General features: G+C 43.2%; 1 protein-coding gene across 1 annotated transcript in view; it reads right to left on the minus strand.

Moving 5' to 3' along the window:
- Window positions 1-8,546, minus strand: part of DSP (desmoplakin) — a 49,698-nt gene extending 41,152 nt beyond the window's left edge. Inside the window, exon 1 of the mRNA XM_079301517.1 lies at window positions 8,410-8,546. Within this exon, the coding sequence (XP_079157643.1) occupies window positions 8,410-8,435 (26 nt within the window). The 5' untranslated portion in view covers window positions 8,436-8,546. The remainder of the gene's footprint in view (window positions 1-8,409) is intronic.
- Window positions 8,547-13,703: the final 5,157 nt, after the last annotated feature.

The following is a 13,703-nucleotide window of genomic DNA, read 5'->3' on the forward strand; positions in this document are numbered from 1 at the left end:
TGCTCTGTGCATGTGAAGAGAGGCTGGTGCCAGTAGGAAGTCTTCTGAGCAAGAGCATACATGGTCCAAAATGTCATTAATAACAAACTGAGAAGGCTCAGACAACTTATTCAGCTGTATCCCTGTCATGGGGAAGATATATATTAAATACACTCAAACAGTGTCTAATTATGGCAGATTTACAGGGCCCTCCAGCAAAATGCACTTTAAAATGTAGATGTGCCTAGTGATTGTTTGGAGAGTTTTTGGAGGGCAAGGTACAATTGATACAAGGTGCTCACTCAGAGCCCCTTTTAGTGTCCAGTTAAGTCCAGGACTGCCTACCAAGAGCTGTCATTTCCAGATTCCTGAACAGCTGCTGTGCTCCTTTCAGACAATCCCTGGAATATTACCATCTCAGTCTCTGGCAGGGTTAAAAAAAAAACAAAGCCTTTGAATTCATCAAGAGGAATGAAGCTTAGGACTGCACAATTCCTTCTATACCATGCAAAAGTAGAGGGTGTGGTAAGGGATGTGTCAACCTTGTCAAACCTGACTGACTACTCAGACAAAAAGTTTCAGGATGCCTCACTGTTCAGCTTCAGGTGGAGGAGACCAGATGGGACATTGTTTTCCCAGCATGGTCCTGCCATGATCTACAGAGCATGCACACAGTATTTCTCACACAGCTCTTGATTTCATGTTGCTGCACATAGAGCACTCAAACTGTGACTGTACAAGGTCAAATATTTAATATTTTACTTAAATTTTAATGTAATTTAAGTATTTAATGTTACATTATTATGGTTCCTTCAAAGTCTCACTTCACCATTCTGTTTCTTTCATCAACACCTGGTGATGTTTGCTAGAGCTTGAAAAGTTAATATATCTCAAGATACTTAACAGTGCTGAGAGCAATACAAGGCTATTTCTGACTAATTATTCTTTAGTAGTTGGACAAAAATCTTTTCAGTCACATGCCATGCATGCAAAATACATTCATTTATGAAAATTAATTATTTTAATAAAATACAAACTTTTGGCAAGATGCATCTGCCCCTCATTATTCAGATAGTTTGATAATTGGTTTTAGATACCACAGAGCTGTTCAACCACATGCAGCACAAGGTAAGAAGCAGGACAGCAGAAGCTCTCAAAGGATCTTTACACTTGCTTCACACTGGGGCTGCTCTAATTTACACCCAGGTGTCTTCAAGCCCAAGGGAATCAGGAACACCATGATTTTATTGACACCCATCCCTTTCTTCTGCTTGTGCCCTCGTTCTTTGAAATGAAAGTGAAGGATCAAATGGGAGCCTCTGCAGTTGCCCTGTAGACACCCAGGTTTCCCCCTCATTAGAGTGAATCTTCCATCAGCAAGGTTGCACATCGTAACAGATGTTTGTCATCCCAACATCCCAAATAACTGGGTTATGGCACTGGCCTGAGGCACTGATAGCCTTATTAAAATGTTACCACCATAATTTAAAATACCTTGTAAGGTAGAATACCAGAGCTGAGCAGTTATAAAGGTTCCAAGCATTTTTACCAACTTAATGGAGGAGGGAAGGGTAGAATTTTATAAAAATATTTTTGTGCACATCTCCCCTATGCTGAACTTTTATGGCATATACAAGACTGTGGAGGATAATGGAGAATTGGATGTAACATATATAAAGGAATGCCAATTAACTCACTTTGCACTAGTTTTTGCAAGCAGACCTGTCATTTCATGTTCAATTTGTGGGTCATACCACAACTATTTTGATAACAACCAGGGAAAGTAAAGATTCAGTTCTGTACTGTGCCAGAAGCTTTGCTTCTCACAGCTGAGGAGTGGAGGTGTCATCCTTAAAGGAATATTTTGTTCTCTGAAACCCTGAGGCTATGGAGGGCAATTTATCTTCTGGTAGAATTGGAAACCTCCTTACCAAGATACCTTTTGTACAAATTCCAGATGTTATCACAGTGTTGTGTGCTCCAGCTGTGCGTGCTTGTACACCCAGCCAGCCAGAACTCACCACACCAAAGGGACCTCGCGCTACTTGGCAAAGGCAGCTTTAAGAATTAATGGGCACGGGAAAAGCCTTTCCAAATAAATAAAACTTGACTTCAGAAAGTTTCCTAAGAGTCCTTTTTATTCTCATCATTCAACAGGGGATTTTGTTATTGTCAAGTTTGCAGTACAAGTGAGAAAATAAAGGAAAAAGAGGCAGCCTTCTCTCTCACACACCCCCTTTAACTCTCTAATGACAAATTCAGAAGTGAGAAGTTGAAGTCAGCCTCTCTCCTCCCTCCAGCTGAGTCATGTTGATCAGAAATGAGAGCTCTTTTATTCCACCTGTATTTTCCTTCCTTATAAAAGCACAACTATTGCTAGAACTCATGTAGACCTCGAGCCATTGTTATTAGAGGGACCAGGATACTACAACACAGCCACTGGAGATCATGAAACATCTGTGATTTCTGCAGCTGTCAAGATGTGGTGATGTAAATGTGAAAGTGTTCTCCAGTCTAGATCAAATTCCACTGCTGCCTAAGTTTCTCTCAGACTTCCAGTATTCTCCTCCTTCTCCTCCTCTTCACTTATCACTGTAGTTCTGCTGCTCAGCATTCAGAAGCTGGTGTGTTTTGCTTTCTTCCCCCAAACACCTACACAAATCTTGTAGTTCAAATAGCAGAATCAATTACATTTAGTTTTCTGCCTTCTCATTCTCTGCCCCATGTAATTATAAAAGTCTGATAAAGAGACCAGAGAATTAAAGTCCTAATATGATGAGATGCTAAAGAAGCTATTTTGCATCAGTGTTTTCTTCCCAGCTCTCCATCTGATTTGGTTGTGTGGGTATCTATGGCATCTTCTCTATGTAAGTAGGTCTGAGTAAAATATGTAGGAAATAAAGTTATTGTTTTATTTCCTGTTTTCCGTTTAGATCCACTTTTCTGCTAGGGTGATTTAGCTCCCTTTAGGAGACATCAGCTGTTTCCATAAAAATGCTCATGTTTTGCATGATTAACAGCAAAAGAACAAGCAAGGCTGACATTTATGTTGAGTTTGTATGGTCTGGTTTTGGTAGCAGAGGGGCTGCAGGAGTAGCTTCTATGAGAAACTGTCAGAAGTTTCCCCACAACCTCTGCCAGACAGCTCCAGGACAGACCCATCACTGGCCAAGGCTGAGTTAACCAGGAGTGAGAGTAACACTTCTGTGATAACATATTTAAGAAGGAAGAAAAGTTATTTGCAGCCAGAGTAGAGCAGTCAGAATATGTGAGAGGAGCAGCCTTCAAATATTAGGTCACTGGTGATGGAGCAGGAGGTGTTCCAGCAGCTGAAATTCCCCTGCAGCCTGTGGTGAAGAGCACAGTGAGGCAGCTGCCATGGAGGACAGTGAGGATGCAGAGATCCACCTGCAGCCCATGGAGGAGACCCATGCCAGAATGCTTGTGAACCTGTGGGAAGCTCCCTGGAGCAGACTCCTCTTTCCACCTGTGGACCTGTGGAAAGTGGAGTCCATCCTGGAGCAGGCTGTGCCTGGTAGGACTCATGAACCCACAGGGGACCCACGCTGGAGCAGGCTGTGCCTGAAGGACTGCACCCTGTGGAAAGGTGACCCATGCTGGCACACTTTGTGGAGAACAGTTACCATGGGATGGACTCAGACTGGAGAAGTTCATGGAGAGCTGTTCCTTGTAGGAGGGACCCCAAGTTGGAGTAGGGGAAGCTGCTCGCTCAGCAGCAGCAGGAACATTCTGTGATGGCCTGACCATAACCCCCATTGTCTGTCTGCCTGTGCCACCATGGCAGAAGAAGTAGAAATGGGAAGGAGGAAGGGATGGGGGGAAGGTGTTTTAAAGATTTATTTTGCTTCTCATTATCCTACTTTGATTTTGTTAGCAATAAGCTCAATTAATATCCCCACGTTGAGTCTGTTTTGCCCATGATGGTATTTGGTGAGTCATCGCTCTCCCAGTCCTTATCTCAACTCATTAACCCTTTGTTCTGTTTTCTCTCCCCTGCCCACTTGTGGAGGGGAGTGATAGAATGGCTTTTGTGGGTGCCTGACTTCCAGGCAGAGTCAACCCTCGACATACAAAACTGCTTTGATGGGAAACAAGGAAGAAAAATGATTACTTTGTGTTGTCTTTCTTGGCATAGGAGCTCTGAGCTCCTATGCTGGCACTGAGGGGTCAACAGTACTATTTTTTTTTCTGCATGGATTCCTAGAAAATTACCTTCAAATGGCATTGTAGGAATCCAGATCAGCTCGCTGTATAAATGCCTCCTATGCCTTGTGCATAGGTCTCAGTGACCTAAGTGTGCTCAAGTAGGATTTAAAACACCTGAACAGACACTAGAAAACCATTCAATATGAAAGACTGTGTAACACACTGTATGTGTGTATGATTTCCTTCAATGTAATCAGAAATTTCACTTGCCCATGCCACTCTGTTAATTTAGTATGAGTTTAAACTAAGAACGAGTCCAGTCCTGCCAGTTGCAGGACTAGCATGGCCTCACCTCCTGGACAGACTCTAGCCACATCCTTGAAAAAGTTTTGTCTGCAAGAAAGCAATAAAATAATAACTATGAACTAGACTGCTGTGCAGAGCACTGTGCTGTCTTGTGCTTTTGTAGCTAAGGCACCTTCCAAGAACAAGAAGAGGAAGCACATCCTGGCTCTTCTGGGAGAGGCTGGAGCACGCAGGGTTTCCTCCACCTCTCTGTGAGCTGGGCAAAGGGCACACATGAGAATTGGCAAGAGAGAGACACTGTGCCCAGGGAGAGCTCCTATGCAGCTGGGCAGGAGGAGGAAGGAACTCTCATGAGTCTGTACTTCCGCAAGGAGCTGTTTTCCCTAGTAGTAGGACCTCACGTTTGTCCTTGTCAAATGTCATGGGGTTCCCTTTGGTCCCTTCCTCTGCTACTCACGTCTCTCTGAGTGGCAGTTCTGCCCTGGCATGTGCCAGTCACTCTCCTTTGGTCAGTTTGGTGTCAGCTGCAGGCTTGATGAGGGCGCATACTGTCTCCATTTTCACAGCATTGACAAATATATTAAATTGCCTGGATAGATCCCTGAGGAATTCTGCTTATAAAAGCCTGTAGGTAGAATATGAACCCTTTAAACTCAAAAAACAAGGTGGTTTTTCACCCATCTACTAATCCACCTGTCCAAACCAGAATGCTCCAGCCTAGATACAAAGGTGCTCTAGGAAATCATGCCTAACATTAAGTTAAACTCAGAGCAGATAACAACCACTCTTCTTTCATTATCACACAGAGCAATCAGTTTTCTCAAGCAGGGGAAATTCCCAGTCAATATTAGGGAAAATAAATTTACCATGAGGGTAAACATTGGAGCAGGTGCCCAGGGAGGCTGTGGAGTCTCCACCCTGGAGATACTCAAAATCCAGCTGGGCAAGACCCTGATCAACTTGCTCTACCCAGATATACTTGGTGAAGGGGTGGGATGAGAGACCTCTAGAGGTCCTGCAAAGCCTGTGTGATCCGATGATCCAGCCTTGGTAAATCCATGTTGACTATTCCAAATCAACACCTTCTCATTCATGTAACAAAGCTTTTGCATACACCACTCTCCCTCAAAAGGTTTTGCTAGCAGCATGATCACACCACATCTGCCCTGGAATGTCCTCTTTCCAAAGGGCATAAATCACCTTCTTTGTTTTTCAGTAGCATACACACAAATTCTGACATTCAGTAGAGACCCTGATGCTTCTGCCTTTTGGGTGGATGAAGACAAGCCTTTTCCTAGGGTATGTTTTTTTAAATTTCTTTGTTATTGCTAGATGATAACAATTAGGAGAAGATGGAGCTGTTAACATTATTTTTATAATGGAAGAATAGGGAATAGATGTGTCCAAGTGTTAGTGATACTCAAATTCAAGCATGCTAAAATATTAGAGCTGGTCATACTTTTGCCAGTAACAATAGTGACAAAATACTTCCCAATAATCTCCCCTTTTGGCATGTCTGAGAGGTGCCAAAGGAGCCAAAAAACTAATGAGATGAGGACATAACAGCTATGCTAACATTAGAAATGCAACAAGCAGAAAACAATGCAAAATTCTTATGAGTAAACAAGCTGATTTACAGCTGAAGATTAGTGTTCATTGCTTACAACAATAAGTTGTAAAACCATTAGGCATCATCCTTAGGACACATCTACACTATCATTGCGGTTTGCTCCCTCTGTCACTCCTGGGCCCCTGATTGTCCGTACCACTTATGTGCTGGTTTGCCCCCAGGCTTCTACATTGAGAAAATCCACTCTCTCCCTCCCAGAGGGCACAAAATTCCCAGGTCCCAGCTCCAAGGACACAAGATGCTCCACTGCCTAGGTCAGACTTTTCTTCCCAGGGTGGTCAGGGTTAGCTTCCTGAGCAGACCACGGGCTGTGTAGGCTCACTTGTAGTCTCTCATCATACTGAGATACTCATTTTGCTGTGTTACTTCACTGGAGCAGGTGAGCAGTTTTCTGCAGGGTCACTGGAAGGCTGCTCCAGTGAAAACTGTGGATACAGTTCTTCAGTGAAATAGTCCACTGTGGGTTTATCAACAGTCCATCCCCAGGAACATCAGTTAGGATTTTGGCTCTGTTTGGTTAGACTTGCTCTGATCCAATTTTGTGGTAAAAAATTACCTTGTTTCCTCTAGAATCCTCATACTACTAGTAATGAGAAGTATCACCCATGTAGCAGCAGCAGGAGTTTTCCTTAAAACCATTTCAGATTTCAAACAAACATTTCATATTTCTTTCACAAAACTTGATTTTGTGTATGTTTGCAGATGGCTGGATCCTTCAAGCATGGAGATGTTGTCCTCCTTGCCATCATGTCTGTGGGATGGCTTAAGATAATACCTGTCGTATATACAGTACTGCATGCAGAGCTACTTTTAAGTAAACACACAGAAAGTCTGACCTAGAGGTCCCCAAGATTTTCATCTTCTACATTGCTATGATCTCCCTTCCAGTTTTACATGTCCTCAAGAAAATCAGGTTTTGCCTATCAAATTGACTGATGGGTGTATTCTATATACACTACCACATATTTCACACATAAGAATAAAAACATCCTGCTCCAGAAGAGCAGCTGCATTCATTCACTCATTCATTGGTCTGCTTTTCCTTCCCCTTAATCCCTTTTTTTCTGCAAACTTTGATGAGTTTCCACAGCTGAAAACCCCGTGTAAAATTTACACCAACATTCTGAAAATCCACTGCTGCGTGCCCTCGTTGTTGATGGGAATAGCCCATCAGGGTGCTTGTTCTAACACGCACGATACAATTTTTGCACCAGCAAACAAGTTTTTATCTAGCATGCAGAACTTATTCAGAAGGTATTACTTCTGCTGGGACTAGAGGCAGGAATGAGTCACGTCTCTTTAATACGCATGAAGTGCCCTGCCCCAAGGAGTGCCTCTGTTTTCCTCCCTTCCCTGTCTCGCGCGCTCTCTCTCAAACCTTAATTGTCTTAAGTTATAATGCTTTTGAGAAATCACTCTTAAAATTATGACTCCTGTTAAAGTTAATTAGACATGAACCCCAGCCAGGAGAGCAGGGATAGTTTCATAATTGTTATTCTAGCTGAAACCAGGAGGATTCCCTGACCACAGGAAGTTCAAAGGACCAGCAGCAAAAGGAGGAGATAACCTCTGTTTCCAGAGAGCACCGGCTTCACTTGGGATGCCAGCGGATTTATGACAGGAGCTTCGCTCTAATTACTGTTTGGGGTGGAGCCTCTCACAATGATAAACAATTGGGTTTCTACAGGGCTGCAGTTTGTAACAGCACCACATGTTTAGGCACAGGTGTATTACAGCAACACGCATTCGGTGCGTTTTAGAGTCTGCTCTCCCTGGAGCTGGGTATCGCCCTGAAAGAGGAGGTGTTGCCCCATGTGAACCATTTGGGGAAAAGATATGTTTCATTGAGGTCACTTTATTTTAACAAGCAAAATGTAGTCAATTTTACAAATTTATAAAGCCAGGAGACATTTGGATCTGTGACATTTAAGAGACAAAGGAAGCTTAATATAGACAATGTTTATCTATGTAAAAATAAAGTCAAAGTAAACTAATAACCTAAACCTGCAACAGGACAATAATTGTAAGACTGTACTCAAAAACACCCTGTGGCAGAATTCCCATTTACTTTATTGACTAAATTCTCACCCCACAGATTTTTCTTAAGCTGCTTCCATACATAAAATTAATTTCAAAGTACTTTAAAAGATGAATAATGTTCTTATTTTTTGAGCATCATATTGAGCGGCATATTTAATGATTTATAAACATGCACAGAACAGTCTTTGCCTGGAGGTCACCACAGTCTAGGTAAAATACAGCTAGAACAGACTCAGAATAGCATAGCAGCTACCTAATACAAACATTGATCACAAATGCAGACTTACAAATATGGAGATGGTCGGAGAAACATTTCGGATGTCGTCGTTTAGAGGGTTCATGCACATACAAAAGGTTTTGGAAAAAGGAGAGGAAGGTCATCTGACTCAGTGTCAGGATGAAAGCCAGTTTTGTTGGAAGGCACCAAGCTGGGCTCTGTGAACACGTGTGGTCTAGTATGGTCCAGAGGGAATCTGGAGCAGCCTGAGAGCAAGATAAGGGAGGAATGTGTGAGCAGATATAGAGACAGGGGTCAGGAAGGGCATCACTTGTGAAAGCAAGAGGCTCCAAACTCAGTGCAGAGAGACAGGAAAACCTGGAGAGAGGGGGTGTGCAGGGCCAGCGTGGCAGGAGGTGGGGTTGACTTCAGCAATAGATGCACTTAGGATAATCCATGATGTACAGCAAGGATTTATAAAAATACTATTTTGGTTTTTTCCTGCAAGTTTTAGATACCAATGATGTCTGTTGAAAGAATACATTTTGTCACTTTTTAAGGGATTTAAGAAAAAATTTCTGTGTGTGAGTTACAGATCTTACCTCTCCAGACCTACTGACGTTAATACCTGCAAGAAGAGGGCTGGTCACTTCTTGCAGAAAAGAGCAGCACAATATTTCTGCATATGGTATGCATGTTTTCTATGAATGTTATAATTTTTTTAGCAGAGGGCAGCTTGGCCCTCTATTAAGGATTTACTTCAGTAAAATTGTGGTACAGTGAGAGCCTTAGCAGCAAAACCTTGTAGGGCAACATGGAGATTCAGGAACAAGGCAGGCATGGGTGGGCACAGGGCTCAAACTGGATTTTATTGCTGCTCAAAACCCAGCAGCTTTACAGAGACCCAGGATCCCATGGCTCCCACAGCCTGCAAAAATGCAGCTTGTGCAGCACGAGAGAGTGGGGAAAATCATCCAGCCCTGCAACTGCAGGAATCTCAGTGTGCTTCAGGAAAAGGGTATTTTTTGTGCACCTTCTCATCTGTGAATGCCCTCAGACACTGTAAGAAGGTCAGCAAACCTCTAAAACAGGAAAACAGCAAACAATAAACAGATGGATATGGCAGCCAGGATGGCTAAAAGAGATGTACCAGAGGCCATTTTCTAAGTATGCTCTATCCTGCATACACCTGTAGCTTAAAACAGTGGGCTACTTCTCACAGAGATGAAATTTTAAAACCAGAAGGAACTAGTTTGATAATATAATTGGTCCCTGGCACAGGGCAAACTATGCAATTTCACCTTGTAAATCTAATCTTTTATCAAACCTACATTTTATGGCTGAGTTAAAGCATAACTTTTGGGAAGATGGTCAATTCCACTTTTACTTCAGATGACTGTATGTCAGGTGGTTAAGGGCTTCAAGAGGAAAAGATATCTTCACAGGTTCATTTTGTATCACAGGTCTATGAAGCTGGCAGTTTGACTTTTCCTTATCCCTGGATTAGCAAGCAGTGGGAGCAAGTGCCCCTTGTATGGGACCAGCTAGGAAAGCTTAGATGAGAAAAAAAAGAGACATGATAAAGGGATGCTGAGGTGGAAAGCTGGTCCATCTTTCCAGCCACATTACTTGAGCCAAAGATTTTTAGTCAAAAAACCAAATCTTTTTTCTCTTTTACATCATCCCAGCTACCACAGTTCTACTCCTGCATCTTGCATTTGACCTCAGAAAACAGCACACTCGAAAAAATGTCTTTCAACAAAGGAGAAAACCACAGTAAAATAACAAAGCTTATTACATCCCCATTATGTGGCTCAAAGTTGGTAGGATGGTCTCAAGATCTGCTGTTAAGCAGAAATAGTAAAGATTTGGTCCTATAGATGGAAACTTATGGACTCAAACACTCATGTGCATGCTGTCCATCTCCTGACTCACTCGTGCAACACAGGAATGTGTTACTTCCATAAAATATGCCTTTTATCTTGCTGCAACTAACAGCAGATCTGTGGTTAGGAATTTTTCAGGCATGCTTCAGTGGTGCTGCCCCAACAGAGAGCTGCTGTGCCTTTCCCCTCCCCTCACAACCCTGCCAGGCAGCATATCCTGAGGGAGGCCTGGCACACAGCAAAACTGGCTCTTGCCAAACTTACCTCCTGAAAAGAGGAGGGGTAGCATGAGGCATGGCCAAAAACAAGAAATCCTCAGTGGTCCTCTTGCAGCATGATCCCTTTTCCTCCAGGAACTTTGACTGAAACAAGCAGGATTGGTATAACAAAAGGAAATTAATTTAATCCTGTGAAATAGCACTCCATGCTTTTGGTACCTTGGAGGACTTAGCAGAAGATTAGGTGTTGTCTGATGCCAGCTAGGTATTGTTATCTTTAAATCTCTTGACTTAGACTAAGAAATGTGTCCATCCACATAACAAGCAGAATTTTTAGTTCTTTCACTTATTCACAGTAAAACCTGAGGTCTCCTGAGGTGTAAAAGAGCTGTAGATTAATTTTGGTGATTAGCAAATAAGCTCAGTTTGTACAAACATGCTGCCTGGAGAAATATTTTATTTATGATGAAATAGGTTTATTTCTAACATAGAAGGATTTGGCACAGAAACTCTTTTTTGGATTGTAGAGTTGCTGTATTTATAAACTGCAATCTCATCAAGACAATTACCTTCTTTTTAGAGCATGTTCCATTCATGGTCTCTTCTGTTATATCTGTTAAAGAACTGGGAAATACAGGCAGGCCTCCACCCCCCAAATATGAAATGCAATTATCCCAGTCCTCAATAAGCTTGTTTGAGTTCCAGTTAAATAAAAGGCATGAGAAGAGGGTAAGGATCTCTGCCCCCTCTTGCATCACCTGGGAGAGCTGAGGCCCCTGCCTTGCTCCCCAAGCTCTTGCAACTTGCATGAGAGGTCCAAGGAGGATAGTGGTCTCTCTCTGCTTCTTGTGATCCTGGAAGCTGATCTGAAAAGCACCAGATTACAGAAACATTTGATTCCACCCACTGAGCCAAACACATCTTGCATTTAAGTCTGTTGATACCAGTAGCTGTGCACAAGGGATGGATTTGCTGCACTGCAGCTAACCACAGGATAACAGAAATGGCTGTTTTCAAATATTGTGTGGTTTTATCTCCTTTATATAGTCCTAGCTCTGCTGGCCTTGGCCCACCTCCCTTCTCCATGTGATTGCTGAAGCAGCCCTATTAAACATCATCCATCCCCACATGGAGCAGTGAGGCTAGGGAAGTACATCAGTGTGGGAAGTAGAAAGCTTGGGTGAGTACATTCAATGGGAAAAGGAGCACAGAGGCTTCAAATTTTGCCCAGACTTTCTGTCCATCCAGCTCCAGCACTCTCCCTCCAGCAGTGATCTTCAGAAGGAAACGTTGCTCATGAAAAATAAGTTTGGATAATGCTCTGGTGGATATGATTGTAACAGTGCCAAGAGTCATCTGTTTTTTGAGACAACAGAAGGAATCATTTTGCTTTTCTCCTCTATATTAATGAGAAGTGATCTGAAACAGTCAGTGATCTAGAAATCATCTTTTGAAAGGCATTTTGCAGATCCTTTGGTAGGTGATATTTGAGATCCCACAGAATAAGCTTGCAAAGAATAGAACAGTGGATGGCACCTGCAAGTTTTCATGTATTCCAAGCCTTTACCTTAAAGCACAGGCTGTCCACAGGTATTTTCATCACACATTTAGTTATGAGGGACTTTCAACTGACCTGCCAAGAGTTTTGTCTTAGAGTATAGCCACATTACAAGAAACCACATCAACATGCCAGCCAAACTGCCCCAGGAGTTGTTTCCCACTATTTCCCACTGACTCTTTCCAAAGTCACACTGCACCTGCCCTTTTCCTGGGCCAGGAGGGGAGAATTTACCTCACACATCCATCCCTGATGCAGCTGCTGTGGAGCTGCCCTAGCACAGAGCAATCCCTTCCCTCCCTCCCTTTCCTACACTATCAATAAACCATCCTTCACACAGAGCTCAGGTGGGAACATGCCCCTGGATGAGCTGCAGGTAGGAACATGCCCCTTGGCTGCCTCCCTGCCTTGGTTCTGTCATTGGTGGCTGTGAGTAATTACCAGGCAGCCCTGCAGAGAGCACGAGGTGCTGCTTTTACAGGTCTAGCAAGCACCATTATAGAAGGGACCACAAGAAAGATTGAAAATAAACCCACATGGACAACCATCAGTGGAGAGGAGTGCTTTGCAGTGTGTATCCAGTCACCTTTCTATTTTCCAAACTTGAGGAAATGCCCACTTTCCTTGGCAGCTACAGGTCCATTCTGTTGCAGCATTGTACCAGCAAACCAGGAATGTAGCCACTCTCTATTTGCACACCCTCCAGCTCCTCCCTGACATTCACTTGCCTTCCAGACTGAAAATCACCAAACTGAAGAGAGAGAGAGGGGGAGGGAGGTGGAAAAGCCAAAAAAGCCTGTGGTGGTATAAGCAATGGGGCTGGATAGGAGCAATGCCTGCACTGCCAGACTGCAGTGCTAGGAGCAGGTGGGATTGCCTGCATTCATCTGTGGGACTGCTGGAAATTGAGAAGATATCACTTTTACAGGACAATATAAAACCCCACATGCCCTGGGCAATCAGGCAAACAGAAACTGGAGCCTGTGTGCTGTGCAAATCAGATATTACATTGGCTCCAGCAAACACAGGGCAAGCAGAAAGGAGAGCCTTGAGGCTTTTTTAGCTGGGAACTGTCAGCAGTGCTAGGGAGAAGAGAGTAAGCTCCAGACAAAGAGGTGAGGGGGGGGGTCAGCCTGGGAAAACTCTGCTGCTGCAACCTGTCCCCCTGTGTGAGCACTGGCAGGAGACCCAGCAGGGAGAAAGCAAAGGAACTGATTCTAGGGGCTCTGAACTTATCTCTGCTCACAGCAGAGGCTGAGCACATCCAAACAAAAAGAAACTGGGACAATTCAGCACTTGGGGATCTAATGCTGGCAGCATTGACAAGAAGAGTAGGACTTCAGGATCGTTCAGGGGGTTGTGATCTTTTACTCCACTTTCCCTCATCCTTGTGCTATTTTTATTCAGAAAAATGAATAATCTCTCATTTTTGTCCCTCCAGGAAAGTGTTCCTCTGTTTAAAAGGAAACTTTTCAGAGATGCCTTAGTGAGTTTTCACTTGGTTTTGTAGTTACTTAGGCTGCTATTTCAGAAAAACTTTGCTTGGAAAACAGATATGTATCCAGATGAAAGTTAGGAGCCCAAAAATCTTCAGACAGCCATTTGCCAAAGGCCAGTGGGGTAAAGTGCTGAACTTCCACTGGAATAAACTGTTCACCAAAAAATCTTCTCTCTCCCTTCTTCTCTTCATAAAGGAAAATGG

Source organism: Erithacus rubecula (assembly GCF_903797595.1).
Source record: "Erithacus rubecula genome assembly, chromosome: 3".
Classification (NCBI taxonomy): domain Eukaryota; kingdom Metazoa; phylum Chordata; class Aves; order Passeriformes; family Muscicapidae; genus Erithacus; species Erithacus rubecula.